The sequence below is a fragment of the Heloderma suspectum genome, chromosome 4 (assembly GCF_057233095.1).
Source record: "Heloderma suspectum isolate Gila_16-S chromosome 4, 16-S_ref, whole genome shotgun sequence".
Lineage (NCBI taxonomy): Eukaryota > Metazoa > Chordata > Lepidosauria > Squamata > Helodermatidae > Heloderma > Heloderma suspectum.
In genome coordinates this window covers 253,178,656-253,204,421 of record NC_139461.1, presented here as the reverse complement: position 1 = coordinate 253,204,421, position 25,766 = coordinate 253,178,656, and the positions used below count along the sequence as shown (strand labels likewise).

General features: G+C 42.5%; 1 protein-coding gene across 1 annotated transcript in view; it reads right to left on the bottom strand.

The window, feature by feature from the left end:
• LOC146348531 (complement receptor type 1-like) overlaps window positions 1-25,766 on the bottom strand; it is a 56,471-nt gene that overhangs the window by 8,722 nt on the left and 21,983 nt on the right. The window contains exons 11-18 of the mRNA XM_084851672.1: window positions 24,671-24,885; window positions 23,527-23,707; window positions 23,345-23,428; window positions 12,740-12,849; window positions 6,915-7,050; window positions 6,005-6,193; window positions 4,680-4,773; window positions 2,041-2,126 (exon numbers count right to left, since the gene is read on the bottom strand). Of these exons, the coding sequence (XP_084707798.1) occupies window positions 2,041-2,126; window positions 4,680-4,773; window positions 6,005-6,193; window positions 6,915-7,050; window positions 12,740-12,849; window positions 23,345-23,428; window positions 23,527-23,707; window positions 24,671-24,885 (1,095 nt within the window). The remainder of the gene's footprint in view (window positions 1-2,040; window positions 2,127-4,679; window positions 4,774-6,004; window positions 6,194-6,914; window positions 7,051-12,739; window positions 12,850-23,344; window positions 23,429-23,526; window positions 23,708-24,670; window positions 24,886-25,766) is intronic.

Here is a 25,766-nt window from a genome sequence, read left to right as displayed (position 1 = left end):
GTCTGTGAATATATATTCTTCCTCCTGCCACTGGCTCCTGAACCACTATGGAGGTTATCCAACCTTTGGTAGGATACAACAGGAGAGACAGATAGTGGGGACTCCAAGGAAGAAACAAAATATACACCATCAGGCTGCAGAGAGTGGCAGTGAAAGGTCCATTGTAGAGGGGCCATAGGTTGCAGATATATTAATACCTCAATTTAATCATTTCAGTCCTAGAGGCTAAAAAACATGATTTCCACCAAGAAAAGGCCAGTGGGTTCATGTGTGTAGTTTATATTAGTATTTGGAAATATGTATAGAATTTGCTCAAGTTTCAGATTCTGAAGGTTTCTTCGTTAGCTTTATTACAAGTATGATCCTTCAGAGACAGCCCAATCAGAACAGTGTTTTAAAACAGAATCCATTCTAAAGATGTTCAAGACCACCGTTATCCCAGACAGCACAGGTACTGGATCTGCTGTCTGGAATATGGTGGAGAGGGACCATAGCTCAGGGGAGAGCACATTGCATTCAGAAGGTCCCAGTTTCAGTCCTTGACATCTTCTCATGTAATAGGATTGGAAAATAGTTTTTCCTGAGACATTGGAGAGCTCCTGCAAGTTAGAGTGTACAATATTAGGCTAGATGAACCAATGGTCTGGTTCAGTATAAGTCAATTTCATGTGGTTCTGGTCCCATCCTGACAATCCATTTCTTTTGTATATGACATTTTACTTGATATTGCATATTTAATGCCTTGGCTTGTATAGTTAATCCATTATTCTGAATTATACATTTTTAGCTGTTACATTTATGTGAGGCAAAAACCACTCAAAAGATATGCAAAGAAGCCCAGCAGTGCCTGCTTCAGACTAAAAAGCATATGATTTCTTGAGAGGTTTCCACATAATTTTGACCCAATCTCTCTCAAAGCAGCCTGGCATTGGTATAACATCACAAACCTGAGGATTTGTGGACTGAATAGGACTTATACAATAGATCATGGTAATGCAGTTCTGTAAATAGAAATAATTACTTGATGGGTTTAATCCATTCTGCCAAACGGAAAGGTGAGTCTAAGCTTTAGAACAGTGGTGGGAGATGATAGATGTTTTGGACTTCAACTCCCAAAAGCTCCTGCCAGTATGGCCAATGGTCAGGAATGCCGGCAGTTGCCATCCAAAACATCTGGAGATCTACTTTCTGCTCATTCCTGCTTCAGAATACTGGTATAATGCCAGGTAAATCACCTGGGAATAGTAGTGGCATATATTTACGTGTGAAAGGAGTGAGTGAAGGATGTTTTCATCTATTGCTTTACTCTCTAGAATCCTCTTCCCCTAATAATGATAAATAAAGCAAATCTAAATACCCCTCTCACTAGAACTTAATTACTAGAATAGGCTGGATAAATCCTTCTTAGGAACATTGAAAGGCCAGATTGTTTAGGACTCCTGATGCAATATATACCTTTGCAGGGAAAGACAGAGATTGGCATGACTTCAGAGTTTTCAGAGTTTTCCTCTCTCTCTCTCTCTCTCTCTCTCTCTCCCCAAAAATGCCTGACTTTTTCCTGCTGTAGTTAATGCCAACTCAGTCAGTTGCCATCATGTGTGATTTTGCAACCAAACCTCTTGTCACTTCAGCATACCATTTTCCTACCCTGGCAATGGACAGGTGGTACACTCAGGTGGTTGGCAATGCTCTGGCTTAGATTCCTGCATTGAGCATGGGGTTGGATTCGATGATCTTATAGGCCCCTTCCACCCGTACTATTCTATGATTCTAACCATAATGACTACAGCAGAAAGCACGTGGGTGTTGTACATTGGTTGGGGACAGCAGGGGGAGGGAATGACGGATGAGAAAGGACAGATGGAGATCCATAGTTACTTCTCATCTAAGGTTTTGGACATCATCCCAAATTTTTAAGCAGTGGGAATTATTCCAATCCTATACTAAGACCTGAGCAGACTAAAATATCTGCAATAGGTGAGTTGCACTAAACTGCATTAAGACAAACCATAACAAGTTTAAAGGAAAATACCATCTTACTTTGGCAATGTGGAGCGTCTTGATTCCAATTAACTGTGTTGCCGGTCACCACACAGCGAACAGACTTTACACCTATTAATCGGTACCTAAAGAGAAAATGAGGTCTTATTTTATTTAGATTATTTATATCTCACCCCCCCCCCCAGTGTTACCACTCTCAGGGCCACTTGCAGAAATACTAAATGATAAAATCAACAATTCAAAACTGTGAAAAACAACACAGCAGTAAGAACATAGCAGCAGCTGGATTCAAGCTAGTTCAAGCAATATTTAAAGTGGCCTGAGTAAATAGAGATGTCTTTTTCTGGTGCAAAAATTCCTATAAAAGTGGGTGCCAGGAGAGGCTCTCTGATGAGAGCATTCCACAGGCCCTTTTCTGGTTGCCACCAACACAGGTCGAGACAACATACCACATAATGTAATTCTGTATGCAGGGTTGATGCAACCGAGGCAGCAGTCGGTTTTGCTTAAGCGGCCGCAGCCGGTTACAGATTGCAATGCTTTCATATTAGAGATCCTGGGTTCTCCAAAGTTCTTGACAGCAGACCTCTTCAGGTCAAGATAAACTAATTGGCAGCATTCACTTTTTTCATTTCAGGAACAGCAAAATAGAAGGAAAAGTGAAGGAGCACAGTCATGTGGACCCAAAGAATGCTTTAGAGCAGAAACCTCCCCTAACCCTGTGATGCCATTCAGCTTAGAAAACAAGCATCCATTGGTGCCAAGAGAAGCTTTACCAAAACAAAAGGACAGGGTGGGTGGAGCCTAGCTGGTGAGGTGATGGTCTGGATGCACAGCACTTTGGGGTGGCAATTCCCCGTCCCTACTTTGGAGGGTCCAGGGGTGAGACACTCAGAAGACAAAATGATAAAGAAAATGTAAGATTATTGCATTTATTTTAGAACCAGCATTCAACCATGAAAACAGGCAAGTGCATGGTGGTTGCAAGGAACAGCTGATGCTGCTTCCAAGCACTCACCTGCCTTCTCCACTTGAGAAGTATGGTGGCACGGATTTGGCCTGCCACACTTGCCCAAAGTGTAGAGGTGAGCAAGAGGCAGAGGTGGCTACTCTTGTCTCAGCCATCCACCCTCTCATTCTGGATGGCACACGGGGGAGAAGCAGAGAGAGCAGGGTTGCCTTACCCTTTCTCTAAGTGGCACAACTAGGTCCAATCCCCACCATGTCAGTATCCAAAGGGAGGGTGGAGGAGAGCAGATTCGTACTCCTGTGTTCTACCATAAATCGTCACAGACAAGGGAAGTATTTAACAATAAATACTCCACAGACAAAGGAGTATTTATTCCATTCCTTGGAATGATAATTAGGCCAATAGCAGACCAAAGTAACAAAAAATGCAATGATGCTGGCCCATATATACATATTATCAATCCTCAGAAATAGCCCCAGAATCCCTCCCATAGCTGCAGCTACGCAGAACCGTCCACCCTCAATCCAGCTTACCAGAAATTGTGGGCTAGGATATTGAAAACCATTTAAGGACAACAAAATTCAGTCCCCATTTGTAATGTAAGTTAGGGCTAACCTACACACTACATTAAATGTGTAGGTGATCATAACTTTTTATTTTAGTTTTGTGTAAATGTGGGGCCCCAAGATCTGGATTGCGACAACTGTACATAGGTGGTGTCAGTTAAACTTTCCCACTTACCCATGTGAAAGAAACTTCATTAGCTAAAAATGAAAGTGCACGTAGCGAAGAGTTCTGGACAAGTAAGCATGATTATGTAGAGTGTGTGAGACAAGCTTGAATCTGATGAGTAGCCAATGAATGATTTTCTCTGCCCTTATGTTGGATTTTGTATCCAATCTACTGTTGCCAAACGTGCCTTTGTCTGTATCTAGGTATAAATACTCTGAGAATTATTTATGTATTAAGTGAATCCACGGATTCTCTTCCATACATGTCTGTCTGTCTTTTGTTCAGCTGAATAATAAAAGTGAATGCTTGGAAATAAACAGAAGAAAAGTTTTTCTTTGACAGCCATGTTTTTTCTTTAAATACATTCCCCACCACACACGGGTTTAAGAAAGAAAGAAAAAACCTCCATTGGCATCAATGGAGTTTTATTCTGTCTTAAGCCCCAGTGTGTGTGTGTGTGTGTGTGTGTGGGGGGGGCAATTTAAAGAAAAAAGTGGCTGAGTGGGAAGATTTAAACCCCCCCACCTGTGTGTGGTGCTCCCAATTTGGATCGTGCCCCACATGCTTACATAAAAGTAAAACATTACGATCACCTATTTGCTACACATTTAATGTAATGTGTAGTTTAGCCCTTATTAATTTGTAATGTGAGCAAGGAAGGCTGACAAAGAAGATATCAGAAACTGCTCAGGCTGAATGGTCCTTACCCCACTTAGGGCCAACTGACAGCAACTGTCCCGGAGGTAGGCGTCTGAGGAGTTGTTTTCATATTGTCTGATTTTAATTTCATTCATATATTTTGATTTTACTCTTAAGTTGCCTTGGAAGGATTTGTATCCTTAAAGGTGGGATACAAATAATTAATAGCTCCAGTTTTAAACATAAATTTTCATGCATTAAGAATACATGTCTCTCAGACCTCTCTCAGGATTTTTTCACAAAACCAAGTCATTATAACAAGCAGCCTACAACTCACCCTTGTTCGCAGGTGAAGGTTATTTCAGCACCAAGCCGGAGGTCACCTGTGGATATTCTGCCATTCTCTATATTTGGAGGACGACATTCCATGCCTAAAAGAAAAATTAGAACCAGTATAACCACATGCCATCATGATTCTTAAATGAAGTGAATATGCTTGCACAGATACCTAGAAAACAATGTCTTTCAGGTTAGATGAGTGACTCAGCATGTCTAACACAATTAGCCTGCAAGTGATTCAAATAGAATTTTATCTGAGAAAGGGATAAACCCAATGTCAACGGAAGGTATGCAATGCTGTGGTTGATAAATCACCCTTGGTTGAATGCACTGCTCTTACGTCTCACTTCACTAAAAGACAAGAGACCTCCAACATGCTGCGGATTGTATTGGTAGATTTATTACATTATTATCTCATATTTCTTACAAGGGACTTAGGGCAATGTACATCTTCCCACATATTTTATCCTCACACACCCCTGTGTGTGGTAAGGCTGGGAGATAACAATTGGTCCAAATTCTCCCAATGAGATTCATAAGTGAGCAGAGATCTGAACCCTGGTGTCTTCTATCCAATACTTTATATCCATTACTCCAAACCGTGATAAGTAACTACATTTAAAATATTGTTTGAGCTTCCCTTCACTCCCTTAAAATGCTTTTTATTAACAAGCTATGCAAGGCATACTACAGCAGAAGGCAATTACAATTTTTGTATACATACACAACTCTCAAATCCTCTCTTTCCTGCTTCAGATCCCTTCAGCTTCTGGAGCAAGTAAAAGAAAGTAGTTTGTATTTGGGAGCATACATGTCAGCAGAGGCTGGTGGGTCCGATATGAGGGGGGCAGTGAATCCTCTCCAGATTTCAGTCAGAACCAGTCAGAACTCTAAAGGAGCACCTAGGATAGCTCCTTTAGAGTTCTGACTGAAACCCTGAATGGATTTAACACCCCACTGACATTTGAGCCACCAGCCTCCACTGATACATACCAATTCAAGCCAACATATGAAAGACTACAAAAGCTTGTTTCAATTTGTGCAAACCTTTGGTTTTCAGAAATCCATGGAAATAAAAACAAAAGTTCTGAATCAGAAGCTATTGATCTTTTGGAAGAGATTCTGATTAGAGAAAAAATTGAGACACTAGTATTTTCAAGCATATTTTATTTATACATACCTAAGATGGACAGTCCATGCTCAGAGAACTAATACATCTACATTAGATGGACATTTTAATATTTGTACATGTTTCAATCAACATTTAATGAGAGCTTCTGTTGTTGGCCAAAATTTAGAACTGTGACAGAGCAAGTTACTCACCTTGACAAAACGTAGGAGTTTCTGACCATGTTGAATTGTTAAGACATGTAATAGAAGGAGTCACCCTGGGTATGTTTTCATAACCTGGGATGCAACTGTATTTCAGAATAGTCCCAACAGCATAGCTGTCTTTCAGAACTCCATTATTTAGTGTAGCATGGGGAAGTGGGTCTGGACGGCCGCAGTCACCTGGAGAGAACAATAGATAAGTTTTGAAGCAGGGGGAAGGAGGCAGAGTTCGTTGTAGTACTGAGCTCTAGACAATTAATAAAGCCTCATGCCATTTTCTTTAATAGGCTCTGTTGGACAATGTTCTTATAGATTCATGATACATCCAGTTTACAAGGTTTCAGGGTAACATTCAGCACAGTTTGAAATATTAGGTATTTCTCTCACTGTTGCTGAATGTCTGTGCAACACACAGCCTCTATCCTTTGTGTTTATATAACATGCTGGGGTATTCAGACCAAGATTCATTGTGAATCTACATGGCACTTGAAATGGGGGTACCTAGTCTGCTTCCGTAGAGTAGAGAGCCAGGAGCAGCTCAATGCAGGGATCAGCAGCACTCTAGAAAAGAACCCAAGGAAAAGGAACAAGGAGTCAGAGACAGCCCACACCAAGGTTGAGGAAGATCTGGGTTTGCCCAGAAACACAACACACTGATCACAAGTCAGGAGCCTGAGCTTAATGCCAGGACATCTTCATGGATTGGAACCAATATCAAAGCAGCCAGTTCTTCTGATCATGGACAGAATGCATTTCCGATACTGCAGAGTAAGTCTCAATTACCCCCCCACCCGAGTAATTAGGGTGCCAGCTGGAGTGTCTTCGGAGCAAGATAAGATTCCCCACACCTCTGATTTTAGAAACTGAACACTGACAGGCCCCCAGGAGCCTCCTTACTCACCTTGAACTTCAGATAACAGAGACAGCAGCAGCAGCAGCAGCAAAACCCACGCAAGGAGCCCAGAGTGCACCATTGTAACAGCAAAAGAGCACACTTGAAGCCTTCGCAAGGTATGGTATGAAGCTGCTTCCTCAACCTGAAAGTATATAAACGGAGTAGGGTGCGGCATGAGCGTCACCACCTTACTCGGGAAATAAGTAAATATGATATATGATACTATTATAACTGTCATACCTAGGAACTGACAGACTCATCGGGTGTATGTACACCAGCCCTTATCTAACAATGCTGACATTTGTTACTATTAGTTCCCATTTCCTTATTTGTGCAAAAAAGTTCAAAAGAGAGCTCAGCCAGCAAACTGAATAAAGCCTCAAGGTGTATACGCCCCTGCACCCCAAAATAAGCTTAAGGCTCCCCCCATATCATATATCTCCATGATTAGGGGACTTTTCTTTCAAGAAAAAAAATACTTTTCTTCAATCAAAATGGTCATTTTTGCACAACATACATTAGTGTGTGATGAACTGAGACGATAATTACAAATAAGGAACTGGAGGCATGAACCCCATAATAAGCTTTGGGCAAACTCAAATCATACACCCACACATCCAGGAGAGTATTTGCTATGAGATGGAATTGAACTATGTCTGGCCCAAAGCTGACTTTAGTGCAGGACTGATCAGGCATGGTGCCCCCATGACAATAAGAGCCAAAATATGTAGCAAAGAATAAGGAACTGGGTGTGTGCATTCCAAATTAAGGTTTGGACCATCCAAAACCATATACCCACATGTCCAGGAGAATCATATCTGGCAAAAAGCTTTATTTAGGCTCAAGGAACTGTCAAGTGGGTGCAGCCATGCCAATAATCCCCCAAACATCTAGAAAATAATAAGGAATTGGAAGCGCTCCTCAAATTAAGCTTTGGGTCATGCCAGATCATACACCTTGGCACCCAGGACAATGTCCATTTACAGATTGTAAGGAATTATGTCAGCCCAATGCTTTCTTTAGGTGCAAGACTCAGTCATGGCACCCACGTGTCAATAATAGCCAAAATTAGGGATGTCAGAGAATTCCGTCACAGATCTCGGTGAGGCCGAATGCCAGTGCATTGCCCCCCCCCGAAATCTGTGGAGGAACGAAGCCCCCTGCCCCACCACCCCATGAAAGGTGCGCGAAATGGGACACTTACCTGGTGCTGTTCACGCTGCTTTGTGAATGGCGGCCGCATCTGTGGCCGCCATTTGCTTCCCTATTTTTGCCGTGATAGGCTATGTAAATACTTACATAGCCTATCACGACTAACGCAGGGATGCCATTTGCATCCCTGCGGAGGCCGTGATAGGCTACGTAAATATTTACATAGCCTATCACGGCAAAAAAAGGGAACGCAAATGGCGGCTGCCGTAGCCACCGCCATTTGCGTTCCCTTTTTTTGCCATGATAGGCTACGTAAATATTTACGTAGCCTGTCACAGCGAAAGACAGGGGCGCAAATGGCGTAGCAGCCGCCATTTGCACCCCTTTTTTTTGCCGTGATAGGCTATGTAAATATTTACGTAGCCTATCACGGCAAAAAAAACAGGAACACAAATGGCGGCCGCTGTAGCTGCCACCATTTGCGTCTGCAGGCTCCACACGGCACCTGCGAATGCACCCGGCTGGCGGCTCCACAGAGTTGCCGCGGAATGGAGCCGGCCGGGTTAGGATTTCGGGGGGAGGTGCAGAGCGCCTCCCCCCCCACTGTGAATCACCCCGTCGAAAAGGTTAGTGACTTTTGTACATCCCTAGCCAAAATATGTAGAAAAAATAAATGAGGAAAAGCAACAGAAAAAAAGCTTTGGACCACCCCAAGTTATACACCCACACATCCAAGAGTGTTTCCACTATAAGATGGCATTGCATTGTATCTCCCCAATGCCTTCTTTAGGTGCAGAGTATTATTAGTCACGGTGCCCACATGCCAATAATAAACAAAGTATGTAGAAAAGAATGTGGAAATGGGTATATGCACCCCAAATTAAGCTTTGGGTGACTCCAAACGAGACACCAGTTGTCAGGATTCCTTTAGCTCCCACTTTATTTCAATGCCGAAAACACACTGATTAGAGGCTTCAGTCTACAGCTTTTAATCCATTACTTCACAGGGTCATACAGATGCAAATTCTCAGTGACTCTCAGTCCACAAAGGAATGTCTTCAGGGGATTCAAAAGGAAGTTATGAGAGTTGCCCACTGTTTGAAGATGAAGGTGGTCTCAGTAGCCTAACGTAAGGGGGGAAGGTCCCTCTCTCTCGTGAGGCCTCTGAGCGCAATGTTTCATGCAAGGCCAATAAGGTAGACTGTCTAAGTTCCACCCCTGCCTTCTCTCTCTTTGCTCTGCACTGCATCTGGCATCTCTTAGATCAGACTCCACTGTTCGCTGTCTCTCACGGGGGGGGGGGGTGGATGTGAAGAGGGACCCTCGTCCTCAGCCAGCTGGACGTTTGTAACCAGAGAAGCCAGCCCAGTCATGTCTGGACTAGCCTGGGAAAACACCTCCCCCATTTCTGGCGGTTCTCCTTCAGAATCTGAACTGCTATTCCACTCCCTGTACTCAGAAGCACCCCTGACACCAGTACATCTAGGAGAGAGCCCTTTTGGCACTGAGTTGCATCTGGCCCAAAGCTTCCTTTGAGCACAGGGCACTGTCAAGCATTGCACACACCCCATGCCAATAATAGCACATCCGGGGTGTGTCCCCTTTTCTTTTCTACACATTGTGGCCATTATTGGCACAGGTGCACCCATGTGCTTTAATGTCATCTGATAGAGGACACTTTCATGTATGTGTGGGTGAATGACTTGGGGTTGCCCAAAGCTTATTGTGTGATGCACAGCCTCAGTTCTTTAGTCTTTTCTACATATTGTTGCTATTACTGGCATGGGTGTGCCATGCTTGACCATGCCCTGGGCCCAAAGAAAGCATTTTTGAGAGTCAGTGTGGTGTAGTGGCAAGAGTGTTGGACTGGGAGCTGGGAGATCCGGGTTCTAGTCCCCACTTGGCCATGGAAGCTCACTGGGTGACTTTGGGCCAGTCACACACTCTCAGCCCAACCTACCTCACAGGGTTGTTGTTGTGAGGATAAAATGGAGAGGAGGAGGATAATGTAAGCCACCTTGGGTTCCTTGCAAGAGGAAAAAAGGCGGGATATAAATGCAATAATAAATAATAATAAATAAATTTTTGGCTGGATGAGATTCTCTCTCTTTGACATGTGGATATATTGCACAGGTCACACAGTCTTTGGGCCACATAGTGCACAGTCCTAGTTCCTTATTATTTTCTACTACATTTTGTAACTATAATTAGGGCCACTATCTTGACAGTCCCTTGCACCAAAAGGGAGCTCTGGGCCAGATGTCATTCACTGCCATTGTTTAGGGGACATTCTCTGGATGTGTGGTTGTATGATTTCAGCTGTCCCGAAGCTTAATTTGGGGTGCGCACACCCAATTCCTTTCTCTTTTCTGAATGGTTTGGTGATAATTGGCATGGGGACACCCAAATGACAGTCACTTGCACCCAACAGGAGCTTTGGATCTGACATAATTCAGTGCCACCTGATTGAGGTCATTCTTCTGGATGTTTGGGTGTATGATTTAGGCTGTCCCAAAGCTTAATTTGGGGCGCACACACCCAGTTCCTTCTTTCTGCATAGTTGAGCTATTATTGGCATGGAGATTCCGTGCTGGACCATGTTTTTACCCAAGGAGAGCTTGAACTGGTTGTGATTCAATACCATTTGATAGAGGACAGTGATGTGCGGGTATATGATTTGGGGTGGATAAAAGCTTTTGTGGGGTGCACAGCTCCAGTTCCCTATTCTTTTCTACATTTTTTTGGCTATAAATGGTGTGTGTACCCTCACTTGACAGTTCTTTGCGCCTAAATAAAGCTTTGAGCCAGATGTGTTGAATGCCATCTGATAGAGGATGCTCCCCTGGAGATTCCTAGACAGACAGACAGATGCTTATGTCCAGGACTCTAAAGGAGCTATCCAAGGTGTGGAACCCAATCCACAAAATAGGTTCAGCACCTTGGATGGCTCTTTAGAATTCCATCTGGTTCTGACCAAAACCCAGAATGGATGCACAGCCCCATCAGAATCAGCGCCCCCAGCCTCCACTGGTCCAGACTGAGGAAACAGAGGGGTGCAAAGGCTTTGTCAAAGAGATGTATGCCTTCTTCCACCAAGGGTGGTTGGCTGCTGACATTCTGAGTGCAGGAACTGCAATTTCGTCTTTCTCTCGTTCTTTTCCTTTTATGTAATGAGGGGAGGCAGCACTCACCCTTCCTCAGGATGCTGCTGCCACCACTGCCACTGGTCAGCTGACACTCATTCTTCTCTTCCTCGCTCCCTCCCTGCTTGGCATGAGAACTGGGGCCGTGCTGACTGCCAGGCTGAGTTCTCAGTCAGAGAGAACTTTGCACTTTCCTTCCTGCCATTAAGAAAAGGCAAATTGTTTCCCCATCCTTATTTATTTATTTGACTTGGTGTGCTTCCAGACAAGACTTTTATCTTGCAATTACCCTGCCTCACCCCATGGGATTTTACGAGTGGCCCAGAGGCATCATCTTCCACTTGTAACCCTCCTGTGTTTCTTCCATCTTTTTTCTTTCCACAAAACAACAACAACAACACAGTGTGCTTCCAGGCAAGTCTTTTAACATGCAATCACCCTGTCTCATCCACAGAATTTTGCAACTACTTCAGTATTTAAAAAGAGAGAGATAGAAATGTGCTCCCCCCTTCCCCACCTGGGAGGACTCAGCTCCCAGGGACTTCTCCACAGTTCCTTCTAATCCTGATTCACTATCACAGAAATAGGGACAGGGAAAATTGCTGCATGCTAGCCTTTTAGCACCTTGGAAAATTTGCCATTTGTGGTAAATTCTGGAGAATGGTAGAAGTACTCTTAATGAAATATTTGAACTACAAAACCTGGTTCCATTGCGCTTTCTTCTCAACTTTGCAACATTGCACTTATAAGTACTAATATCTACTGCACGTAGAATAATATACACAACACATTGAAAAGTAATAATGAAGCCTTAAAAAGTGGAAAGGATCAACAAAGTTTTGTAATGCTTTTAATTGGTCAAGCAAAACATTATCAACTGGGTTTTCTTTATCAGCTATCAATTAATTGGGGGGGGGGTGAGGACAGTGACTCACAATACATCTGAAGTCCTTCTAGATGTTGGGCATCTCTGCACAGGCCTAAAATTTAAAACGGGGCTTTCTGCTTCCATTTTAAATGCAGGATCACAACTGACTCCCTTTACATGTGCTTCCTTTCCCTCCTCCCCTTTCCCCTCCTTCTCCCCATATCGGAGTCTTCCATTATCTGTCATTAATCTCGCACCTCTTCTTGCTGCTTTAACTCTTTTCATGGAGGAAACTGAAGCGGAACACAACAGGATAATTTGATACCTCATTATCTGCGATCTATTTAAAAATGGAACAAAGGGCATTTAGTGCAGGAGACGCCCCGGAGGGTCACGGCATCATGTAAAGAGCCCACAAGCTTCCGTGAAGGAGCAATCTCAATCGCAGAATAAAAGCCGGGTGTGAAGGAGCCCTTGGTGTCTCATATAGATGATGGATCTGATATTATCATTATCTTGTGTGATTCAGGTTATTTGCTATGTTTATTTCTTCTTTTCTGTATGCTGTTGCAGTTTCTGCAAAGTATATTTTTGTTTATAAGCATATATTTTGAAAAAAAAAATGCCAGGAAAAAATTGCAATATGTATTTGTAGTTAGTATCATTGCCCATCTCCTTCTTCTCTTGCTTGCTGGCAGCAGGACTTGGTGAGTATAGGGATAATGAGGTCCAGTTTTTTTTCCCCCAATGATATCCAGACGGTCTTCCAGGGTCTTGACTGTTTAAAAAAGGAAATAGCATTTGATAAGTAAGAAGGAGAACCTGATGTGCATCTCTAGCTTACACCCATACACAGTAGGGAAAATAGCTTGTCATGATTACCATGTCCTTGACCTCCTATAAAATCATGAATGCCCCATCCCCATTTAACTCAGTGGGGGTTGGGATCATTTTGGGGTAGCGTGTCGGTGAGTGTCTCAGAGGAAACCATCACTGGTGCCTGTTCTGTATCTCCTATGCAGTAAATGAGGCAATAATTGGCTGCACATGTGTGAATGCTCCACAATGCAACAAAACCAACTATGCATTTTGTGCGGAATGGGGTAAAACACCCCTGAAAGAGTGAATGTTCCTCCTAGGGTGCGGGCAGAGCCTCACCTTTTGAATATAAGGTGGCCAAGGGTTTCTTTCCTCCCCCTACTCCTTTTTTTATTTAAGAAGAAGAAGTCTTGCCACCACTTCAAGCAGTGACCTGGCTGCCTGAAACAGCTAGGTGGCATTCCTGAACAGAATGCCCCATGGGAATGACAACACAAGCAGGTTAAAGAGAGGTTCACACAAGCAGGTTTCTCTTGTGTCCCTGTCCCTGGAATCACCTTTGTTTAAAGTTAAAATGCTTTTGCAAGTGCTTTTGCAAGTGCATATGTTTATTTTATGTAACGTATTTTGCTTCTGTGAGTTATGGGGAGATGCAGCCTTTATGAATGGCATTGAAGGGCCCCTCTCTCCACCAAGAAATCCCTTTTATTTTTTCTCTGTGCCTCCCAAGATCTCACCTGGCACTGCATAGACCTGTTCACACAGCCTCAGGGCTAGAAGCTTTCAATTTTTAAAGAAGTCTCTTCCAAAATAATTTGGATAAATCTGCATTTGGTAGTGAGACAGCAAGAGTCTAGGATCACATGCAAAATGGTGTCACATACGGAGCACTTTTTGATCATGTACGTAACTCAATTTTTAAAAATTGAGGAACTATGGAGTTCCTTCTCCATAGTTAGAATTCACAGTTTACCCATAAATAAGCATACAGTATGTGTCAATTCACATTCAGCTACACTAATGGCCAGTAGAGCAAGTTAAAGATTATTGAAGGATAGATGGCCTGTACATTAAATTATCTTAAGAGACCTAATTAAAGACCTACACAACTAGGTCCATGGGCCCAAGAGAGCTTTAGACTTGCATATCTGAAACTATGTCCCATGTTACACGTCTTTCAAAAGTAAGGGCTGTATTATATTATATGCAGTTTGTGAAATGGCATGATGGCCTGCTGTTCAGAAGAAAAAGAGTAAGACATTCCACAATACACTCAAACCTGCAGGCATACCTTTCTTGATACTGGCCTGTATATTAGTTGGAACAGAAGAAGAGGCAGGAAGTAGAATTATAAAATTCAGATGTGGCTATTGCAGCCAGATTAACCGCAGGCCTAAGGGAGCTGTAGCCGCAGCCCAAGATCTTAGGGGGGCCACCAGCTAGCCCAGATTCCCAGCTTTCAAAAAAAGAAAAAAAATGGGGGAAAAGACTATGTCTCTAGCCTTTGTAGAATCCAAGATATAAGACAGAGCATTCAGGCACATTCCAATCATTTTGTGAGAAATGGACAATCATTTTGGGAGAAATGAGCCTGCTACCACCTTTCAATATGTTGAACCGATGAGTGAAGTTGCAGCTATGATCAATGTTTGGCCATAGACATAAGTATAGCATAAAGGGGGCTTCCTGGTTCATTTTGACACCCCCCCTTTCAGTCTACCCTCGTGGAATAGTGATTACGGCCCACAGAAAACAATTGGGAAATTCAGATTTTTTGTGTAGCTGTGATTGGACAGTAGCATATCCAGCCCCAAACAATGGGTATCAGGAACAACAGGAGTTCATGTTCTTTCTGACTTGGGACTTATTTCATGCACACACACACACACACACACACACACAAAATCTTTTCTTTTTTTACTGTGTTTGTAACCATTAAAAACACACACATACCTGCCAAGGTAAATCAAGTCTGCCACTATACCCTTTTTGTGGGTGGGGTGGGGAGGTGGGTGGAGGGGTACTGTGGCTGAATATGGGTTATGTCAGCACTGCAAAGTGGTCCATGTCCGTTATACCCATATTGCTGGGAGGGAGAGTAGTGCATGACAGCAGTGTAGACCAGAGCTGTTATCTAGTTTGCTTGTGTAACCCACTAGTATATTTTTCTTTAAGAATTCTGAGGAATATTCCTGCACATGTTCAGTAAAGGAGTGAGATAGGGCGTGGCCAGCCACCATTTTAGGCAGTTAACAAAATTGCAGTGTGGAAGAAGCTTGCTTTCTTTTCTCTGTAAGACCCTGAACCTTTGAGACAGGTTAGTAGGGAGGTTTCCTTTTGAATTTTTTTAAAGAGTTATGATTTATTTTTTTTTACAAACACGATGAGTTCCTTGTTTGTTTATATTCTTTTATATGTATAAAGAGCTGTTTACATTCTTCCTGTGTGGCTGGAACGTGATCTATTTTTGAGAAGATTGCTGTGGTGCTGGAGTGAACTGAGTGAACTCTTTTCCTTCTTCGTCCAGCAGAAAAAATCAAGCTTCAGAGATAAATTTTATTTGTATTTTTGTTGTGGACTCAAGCTGAAAAACTTTGGGAGGGCTGTGCTCTGTTTTATTGTTTTGGTGGGTTATGCATGCAAAATTATTACATGTGCATTATTATTGTTTTTAATTATGATATTAAAATATATGTTAATTGCTTCTGTACAAAGCCTTTGCTGTGAGTCCCTTTAGAGACCCTGAAGAAAAAATGTTACACTAGCAGATTGTGTATTATTAGGGAAATGCAGTCAGAGAGCAGGGGGCTGTGAAGGATTTCATGAAAAAATAATTATTTTCTTCATTTCCTTCATTAAATACTTTCTGCCTTTAATTTCCTTCTGACTTCACGGTTTACAATTTCTACCACCACATGTACATAAACCTCCAAACCCTCATAATACTCCATGCATCTGATGAAGTGGGCTATAGTTCGCGAAAGCTTATGCCAGAATAAAATTGCTCATCTTTATGGTGCCACAAGACTCTTTCTTGAGTTTGCTGTTAATAAAATTTATTTGAGTTGATGTTCATGGAAAAGATGGAGGCATACAGATGGGGCATATGAGAAGCAAGCGGGATATTTGTCAATTTTTGAATGTTTCATATGAGCTATTGGTGTCACATGTTAGTCTTCTAGCTCCCTCCCCAGGGTGTCTTGCACATAGTAATGCAATACAGACATGGCTAGTTTACACGTAGGGAGGCTTATTACGGACATACTGCAAGACAATTATGTTTTTCTAGTATAGAATTATTTACTTAATTTTATTACATTGTAGCAGCCATATCGGGGGTCAGACTAAGTAGCCCCATGCAGTCTCATGCTTCATGTTCTTGCTCAGCTCTTTCTCCCTTGAATATATTGTTGTAAGCTGACGAGACACAGGAATTCCTTATCTTGTCAAAGGTCATACAATTGTATATCTTGTTCTCTTCTGTTCTCTTCTGTTCTCTCCTTATCACGGCTACCCTATAACCCAGTTCTTGTATTATAAACAATAGTGCTAGGAGAAGAAATGTTGAGGACTGCAACCCCACGCGGGAGGGGGAGGAGGAGCCGTTTCATATGTGTCACAATGTCTATAAAACCAATGTGCTGATGTATTTCGGGGCTTCTGGCTCTTTAGAAATGATTCCAGCCTTAAGCCTGCGCGTTAAATAAAGAATCTCTTTCTCCTTCACTCCGCGGCCTCTCTGACTCTGGGTTCTGCAACATAAATGGTGCCGTGACTCGGATGTAGCAGCAGGCTCTGAGCCAGACAGGTGGCAGTTGCCTGCTCTTGATCGCCGCACCGGGAAGACGAGCTCGGCGCATGCCTCCCTTTCTTGGCGCCACCGACCTTTTTGTCGAGTGAATGGGAGAAAGCCTGCACCGAGATCGCCCAAACGGCAGCGAGCAGCAAGAGAACCTTGGGAAGCGGAGGAAGGAACTTGAGCCCTGCCTGTATCGCAGCTGCAATTGAGTTGAAACCCACATTGGAAGCCTTCAGGAGAAAGGCAAGTATATGGGAAAAAGAGGGCCCCGCCTTTAGGGAGAAAGGCCTCTGGGCAGAAAAAAAGAGGGCCCCACCTTATGAAGAAGGTCAGTGTTGGTGGTATACGTATACAAAAGAACCTACTCCTTGCGGGTAGAAGGGGGGCCTGATCACCCCCCCGAGTGGGCGCCAGTACCCAGCACGCCAGTACTCAGTAGGAAGCTGGGGAAGCCGCTTTCCGCTCTGGTGAAAAGTGGGTGGCAGGGGCATATGGATGCAGTGGAGAGATGGATGATTGTGTGAGTGGCTACTGCAGTTTCTGACGCATACCGTTGATCGTCCGGGTTCCCAAGCCAGTAGCAAAGTGCGTGGTGTATAAAATCCTCTTGTGTCGGCCAGTGAGACCCCTTACTCACTGACCAATTCCCATTCCCTAATTGTGTCTGTCTGCAATTTAGGAGGGAGGCTATGGGTGGTGGGGGAAGCAAACCTTGCACCCCCTTGAGATGTATGTCAAACAAAGAAGGAAAAAGGTTTAAAAAAAAAAATTCAGAATAGAGAGAGAAAACAGCAAAAAGCTCAAGGTCGAGCTGAGAGGAAAAAAAGAACAAGATCTGAGGCTGTTAATTAGAAAAATGTTGCAGGACAGTCTGGCTTTTAACAAAGCGTGGGAGCGTGAGAGTGTAAGGCCGGAGAAGTAGCTGTTAGCCTAGTGCGCCGAGAGAGAGGGGGCAGGAAAATTGCCCACAACGTTCTGAGTTGTGCAACATCATCACCTCACCTAATTGAGATGAAATCCCTAAGAAATGGAAACTGAAAATGAAGACCCAGAAGATGAAGGCAAAATAGAAAATAAAGGTGAAGAATCAGCCCCCAGAGCACAGGCTAGACCCCTCTTCGAGTGAAAAGTGTGCCATAAGACTGTCCCAAAGCAGAATGAAGCAGAAAGACCATGTTGAAGATCTCTGTCAAGGTAACCGTGTTTAGCTTTGAACTGTGTTAGAATTGCATAGAGCCTGTAGCTACTGACCATTGGCTATATGATTTCTAAAGAGCATAACCATTAAGCTTTTGCCGTGGGATTCCCTGCAATGAAGAAATCTCACTGATTTGAGTGTCCAGTGTTACACTGCCTAAGTGTGTGTGCTGAAGAGACCGAGAAACCAGACAGCATGTTCCTGGCCAAGCCAAAATCACGCTACTACCATGCTCCTGAAAGCTGCAATAAACTGTGTAAGCTGGGAGACCCAACCTGATTGAGAAGAAAAGAAGATATTGGAGCAACTGTCTTAAAAAACAATGAGATCTGTGTAGCTGGCTGGCTGACGCTGTCAGTGATGTTACAACTTTAAATTAAGACTGTTTTCCTGTTTGAGACCCCAGCGAAGAAAGCTGACCCGAGTTATTTGTTGCCCGTGCCAAAGCAAGAATTTGGCTGCCCTGTACCTCGTCATGTCCTGTTTTAAGCTTGGGATTTACAAATACAAACAAACGGAGAAGCTTGCCTTTGAAGTCCTGCAAATCACCCCACCGCCTCCCGGAAGATTAATGGCTGCCTGAAAAATGCAAGTATAAGGCGATGCCCATCACCCCCCAGCGTCCTGAGTTTCGGCACTCAGTGTTTCAGTGCTTTCGTGTACCAGGTTAGAAGAGAAAAAAAAAGAGTAAGTTTTTAAAATGTCTGTGAGAGAACCTGACAGAAGTAAAATAAAATTTACAGAGGAGTTGCCCAAGTTAAAGCGTCACGGCTAGAAAGCTGAGCTGTGCCGCTCTGTTTAGACAGAGGCCTTGCTAAAAAGTTAAAGGCCCTTGTCTGTCAGAAGGGGTGTAGGGCCACACTTTCCTTTTTTAAACTGATGCAAAAGTGGAGAGCCTTTGCTGGAAACATCTCATCTTCATTGCCGAGAGCCTTCTCTGTTTGCCTCCATCATCATCTGGGCTTTTTAGAGACACTCTGCACATGGACTAAAATTTTAAATTGTCAAAGACTTGCCATGGACAGTGCTGTGAAGCTTTTGATAAACTTGAACTCTCATCGCTGTAGACAGTGTGTCTGTGTTTGTAGTCAGCTCAGTGTACAGCAGGCTGAATTTGATCTATGACTTTTAGATTTCCTTCTGCCAGAACTCATGCCGCATAGAGTTGCCGATGCAAAAATGGTGACCTAGAACTCTTTGCATGTGTAAGTATGCCCGTCCCTTGATTTTAATGGGCCCTGAGCTTTCAGCCAGAAGAGCAGTATGATTGCTGGATCTGCTCCATCATGCCTTACCATGCAAAAAGTGTTTTCCATTCATTGTGTTAAATTGCAGAAAAAGTTTGTTGTATATATTTTATGATTTCTTAAATATCATAAAATATATGTGATATTTGCAGATTAGTGTTAGTTGCAACTCCAAATAATACCAAGTGTGGTTCCCAATGGGTGACAAGGAAAGAAAGACAAAAGCAAGTAGAAAAGAAGGAATAGAGAAAGTAGAAGACAGATAGAGAAGAGAGAAAAAAAAGAAGAAAGAAAAGGCAAGAGGCAAAGAAAAAACATTTGTAGAAAAGAAGCGTGGCCATAGTTGCCCCCAGGGTAAATTAAAAGCAGCTGATTGTGCCTGGAGCTTATTACCTGGGGTAAAGTAGCTACAATAATGTAATAGTTCTTTAAAATGAAGAAAATGTAACTAGAAGGAGAAGAAGAGCCTATCCCAAATGTGTGTCATTGGGACTAGTGTAAGGCAGAAAGGTTTAAGTAAGTTTAACTTGAAAAAGACAAATAAAGAGACAAGGCATGGAGCAGAAAGTTTTATATAAAAAGTTTGAAACATGATCTGCAATACAGGCAGATCAGCAAAGAAAAAGAAAGCAAAAGAAAGAGAAAAAAATTGTCTTCCCATACTAATAAATAAAAGTGTTATCAAGCACCTTGGGAAGCGAAGTTGTTTACAGGAAGCTGTGCCTGAGAACCAAACACTTCTAGCCTATGCTGAAAATGCTTGCTAGTGTTGTGTTGCCTCATGGGTAACATGTATGGTATAAAACCCATTTAGCCCAATAGTTCGTGGTTCAGAGAAGCTGTCATTAAGTACGCCTGTGTGCTGTAAGTTACCCAATAAAGTCTCCTTGTAAGTAACCCCCCCCCCTCTGGAATCCCAAAACACAAGTGGAGCTAGAGTGCCTCACCCAGTATCAAACCCTGCTGTTAAAAGCCATGAAAGCAGGTATAAAGAAGTCAATTAATATGACCAAAGTGTCTAAAGAGCTGCAAAGTGCCACCGAGGCCCCAGAGCGTACTTGGAGCGTCTTTCAAATGCCTATCGCCAGTACACCCCCCTCGACCCAGAGGCCCAAAAAGACATGGACGAAAGAAGAAAAGAAGAAGACCTGGCAGAGGCAGAAGATTCTTAAAAAAGAACCAGTGTGCCCAGTGTGGACAAGATGGACATTAGTGGCATGAATGCCCAAATAAAATAAATCAAATACAAAAGAGAAAACCAAAGAGGCCAGAATGGGCAAAGAGAGAGACAGCTTGAAAGGGGCCGTGACATTGACTGTGAGGGGCCGTGACATTGACTTCATGATTGACACTGGAGCGGCATCAACAGCAAGCAAACGTTAGCCTTAAACAAGAAGTCCAAACACTGAGCAAAGTTCTTCAAGCCCAGCGTCGCTTTGTCTTAAAAAATAAGCCATTCCCATCACAGAAGCTCATCCTTTCCAACCAAGAGTTAAAGTATGAGTTAAAGAGGGAAAAATAACCCTTTGACTCCCAGATAGAGAGGACTGAGAACTGTCATACTTTCCACCCCCGCAGCTATGAAAGCAGCTGGAGTTAAACCCTGGATACATTAGACACAAGTCAAGAAAGCGAGAGGGGGAGAGTAGACTGTAAACAGAAATCCTAAAAATCCTTTAAAAATCATTCTAAAAAAGCAGTAAGAAGACTCAGGCTAGACCTTACTGTGGACACACCGGGAGACTGTCCCCCTGCGTACGGTCAGATCCCAAAGAAAATCAAACATGCGTGTTGTAGTGTTGCATTGTGTTTCCTTAATAAGGTGCAAAAAGGGGGGTCTGCCCCTAGAAAGAGAAGTTTGTCCCAGCGATTTGCTGATAATTACTGGCTTCACCTGGCTAACATCACGAAAGTAAAACATTTTTGTTTGCCAAGAGGTATACCTGCAAACAGGCTTATTAGCTCTTGCCTAATACCTGTCTGTAGACATCCTAAGAAAATTCAAAAAGATACCATGTTAAGAGTTTATGGTGTAAGTTTAACTTATTCCCAAAATGCTAATTGGGGCATAGTTGCAAAGATCCTACCTCCTACAGAGTTCACTCTACGCACCCCCATCGTTGCTGAAACAAATACTACGTGTGCACGAATGCTTAATTGTCAAATTTTTTTCCAGAAAATATAAAGCTATCCCTGGCCCCCTTCCACTGTAATAAAATTCAAAACATATCTTTTAATGATGCCCACATACTTTTGCCTCATAGATGGTTTTAGACATGTAGTTCCCGCACTTGGGCATTCATTCCTGCCAACTTGTCTAATAACCACCCATGTTGCCTCAGCCGCCAATTAAACTGATGCCAGTTCTTCCCCTGTGGCCCGAGAAAATCCATCGACGGCAGCCTCGAGCACTCCAACTAACTAAAAATTGTAATAGTCATGTGCAGTTATATTCTGAGTCAGAAAAATTGGCCTTAACAATGTCACTGGTTGGGGTTCCAGGTTTAGCCTTGGCTAATGGTCTAGAAATCAACCGCTTAGCTTGCAGCTTAGCCAAAAGCATAAATGCCACCTCACGAGCATTGTCATTGTTAAATAAAAAGTTGCGTGATCTAAGAGGTGCAGTTCTAGAAAATAGAGCTGGTATAGATTACCTCTTCCTTCCTCATCATTTAAGTTGTGAGACACACCAAAAGCTCTGTTGTTTTAACTTAACTGATAATGGCAATGCTATAAATAAACAGATCAACAAGCTGCACAATATAGTAGCTAACAAAACAATAAGACAAAACAATTAGCTCAATTAGTTAACCCCTTGGCTTCCAGATCTTAGCTGGCTTGAAGCATTGTTCATCCTAATTCTACCAGTGTTGTTCATAAAAGTTCTGTTATGTCTCTGCGTTCCTTGTCTTATGCTCTGTTTAACCAATCTGTTTTATGTCTCAGCTAGTAAAACTGCTGCCCTCTACGCTCTAATAGCCCAAGAAGAGGCTAAGTAATATGTATGTCACAAAAAGCTTTATATGGTTATCAGAAATGCTATAATTGTAATGAAATTATGCATTTAAGGGGGGAATGTAGCAGCCATATCGGGGGTCAGACTAAGTAGCCTCATGCAGTCTCATGCTTCATGTTCTTGCTGAGCTCTTTCTCCCTTGAATATATTGTTGTAAGCTGACGAGACACAGGAATTCCTTGTCAAAGGTCATACAATTGTATATCTTGTTCTTTGCTGTTCTCTTCTGTTCTCTCCTTATCACGGCTACCCTATAACCCAGTTCTTGTATTATAAACAATGGTGCTAAGAGAAGAAATGTTGAGGACTGCAACCCCACGCGGGAGGGAGAGGAGGAGCCGTTTCATATGTGTCACAATGTCTATAAAACCAATGTGCTGATGTATTTCGGGGCTTCTGGCTCTTTGGAAATGATTCCAGCCTTAAGCCTGCGCGTTAAATAAAGAATCTCTTTCTCCTTCACTCCGTGGTCTCTCTGACTCTGGGTTCTGCAACATAAATGGATGTTTATTTAAATAGATGTCCTGCCTTTCCTCCAGGAGGTAAGTATCCCCCCCCCTTTTTATCTTCACAACCATTCTGTTAGGCTGAGAGTTAGTGACTGCCCCAAATCATCCAGTGAGAAATGGATGGGGGGCATTTGCTGGTCCTCATCCGGCAGCAAAATATCCTGGGCCAGCCCTGGCTCTGTATGTTTCTCATATTTGGTTGTAGTGTCTGAATGAGTCAGTGAGTCAATGTCTCTTTCGTGCATGAGTGCATGAGTGTGTATCTGATAGAGGGAGAGGAAGAGAGGATGAGAGTGGTTCCATGTGTGTTTATGTTTTCTGTGTCTGTGCACTGTATGCTGTAAAAGGGAAAGCTTGTGTCTGTATTTGAGTTCTCTGCCATGGAGGAGGTATTAGTCTTTTGCTTCCACAAAAGCACGGAACATGATTTACACTCAAGTATGTAGTGAAAAAAGTTTTCATATCTTCATTGTACATTGTTGACTCTGTGTGTATGTGTGTAACTGTTGTATGCAAGTTCAGTATTGAGGGCAGAGTAGTGGGTTGACTATAAACGACTATCCCCAGGGCCCATCGTAGCCTTGATCCGGCCCTGGTGGCTATGGAACACTGCTATCTTTATTCCAAAGCAAAATACTTTACATTCTAAAATCTGAGCCTTATTAATAGTGATGTTATAACTCACCTGAAGCCTCATTTTTCTTACCCCCTTCTGGACAAACAGTGGTGGGGGTGATGAATACACCTGGATGAACAGTGCTGAAAATACCTGCGGGGAAATAAATGTTTAGCTCTATAAAACCAGGATGTTCAGCAGTAAAGTTCATGGTGGTTGTGAAAAACATTTTAGTGTAGTAAGATACTTACCCCTGACACATGCTGGAAGAGCAGGATCCCACAAATGGTCAGCCCCGCGTTTAATAAAGTTGCTCCCCACCAGAGTATAGCCAGGATCACATATAATCAATATAGCATTGTCATATGTGTATGTAGCCTGAAATGCATCTGTCACTCTTCCATTCTGAATTTCTGGTCTCTTACTGGACCACTGGAAAGAAAAGAGTGGTATTTACTAAATGTGTGTTTGTACCAAATAAGCAGTTGGGATCTTAAGCCTGAAAATGAGCAAGAACTACCCACACTGGCCAAAATGAAATATAATTAATCATGCCTGCTTTTTGCTTGCAGAAGCTGCACTGACTAAGATAAAAAAGAACACAAGAACTAATTCCAGTTCTTGTATAGGTTCAGATAACTGACTGATCCAATCAAAGATATAATCTCAACAAGTTTATGCGTCAGATCTTGATGTTGAAGTGTAAGAGGTATCTGCCTAACCTATTTCACTAATGTAATTTGACAGTCATTACCGACTAAGTATTGCTATTAAAAAGCTTTTGCAACACACATATGCAAATTATTACCACAGAGGCTGGTTTTCAGCATGTGGTAGTAAACCAGAATAGGGTGAATTTAGGTTAGGTTGTATTTTAGTGATTATTTCAGCCCAGTGTAGGATTTCTCTTAGTATTGCTACTGAACATAGAGCTGTCAGGATGAGGTGAGCAAAAAAAGAAAAAAAACCAATCTATGCAGGAGGTCAATTACTATTTCATAAATTTGCTGTATTACAGGAAGCAAAACATCAATTGTTTTTATTATATCCGGTACACTGAGCACAATAGTCATAATCCAGCTAAAAGTAGCAATGATGACTTGAAACCAAGAAATTACTCACAAAAAAATTACCTTTGTTTTCAATGGGACTTCCAGTCACTAACTTTAGCTGGATCAGGGCCAAAAGCTCCTTCCAAAATGACTCAATTTAAACAAGCTGCATAGCTATTGTAAGACTTCCACTGAATCGCTTGCAATCCAGCTGAAATCTATGGAAGCTGCACAGCAACACAGTGTCTGGCAGAGTGCACAGTTATCTGATTCTAACGAGAATTATATTTTTCAGCTGTTAAGCACAGTGAAAGCAATTGAACATATTGCGGGGAGGTATTACATATGAATTTCCATCACGTTTGCATTCAGGTGCAGGTCCACTCCACTTTTCATCCACACCATTTTCCGCAATTGTACATGCAATACTTGCATTTCCAATGAGGGAGAAACCAGCATCACACTCGTATGTTACTGCAGAGCCATATACATATTCATCTCCATCATGGCCAGAATGGCTTCCATTGCTAATTTTAGGTGGGGGAAAACAAGGGATTGCTGGGGAAGAGAATCAAGGGAAACAGTTCAGTTTATCTATAACTGCTAAAGCAATTCATCACTGAAAAGATGTTCAGCTATTTTATTCATCAAGTGACTATTTCAATAAAGTAAATACACATCTAGGGATACCTCCTGCTAACTCCTTCAACCAGAAGTACAGAATTCACTTCTTAATCCCAGAGAGATTATTAATACAATTAACGACAGTTGCTAGGCAGTTGCTAAAACAAACTGATCCTGTCCTCTTCCTGGCGTAGTTCTGCTACAAAGCTTACATACCTAAGAAGGTCACTCCTTGCTCTGTCTTGCAAGTGAAAGAATGAGAATAGGCTGGAAAGGTTAACAGGTTCAGACAGAATAGCTGCAAAAGCATTGCTATTATTAAGGCTGTATTTGGAGTATTCTGAAGTCGTCATTTCAACTGTTTGAATCCATCAAAAAAATATACACCTTGAGATACCTTCTGCCACCAGCCAGAAGAAGCAGACAACTCACAACTGTAGTCCCAGCAAAATTATTCATATCGTTAAAGGGATCTGCTAAAACAAAGTGACCCCATCTTCTTCCAGGGTTGGTTCTGCTACAGAGCTCACATCACCAAGAATGTCACTCCTTTGTGATCCCTTCCAAGTAAAATAATGAGAATAGGTTGGAAAAATCTTCTCCCTGCCACTGGTTGATGAAGCACTGTGCAGGTTACCCAACCATTGGTACGATACAAGAGGAAAGAAAAAGAGAAGAGACTCCAGGAAAGAAAGAACAGAGCTAGCAAGTCACACTCCAAAGAGAGACAATGAAAGGCCCATTTTAGAAGAGCCATAGGCTGAGGATCTATTAACTTCAATGAAACAATTTCAGCACAAAAGGTTAAGATAGAT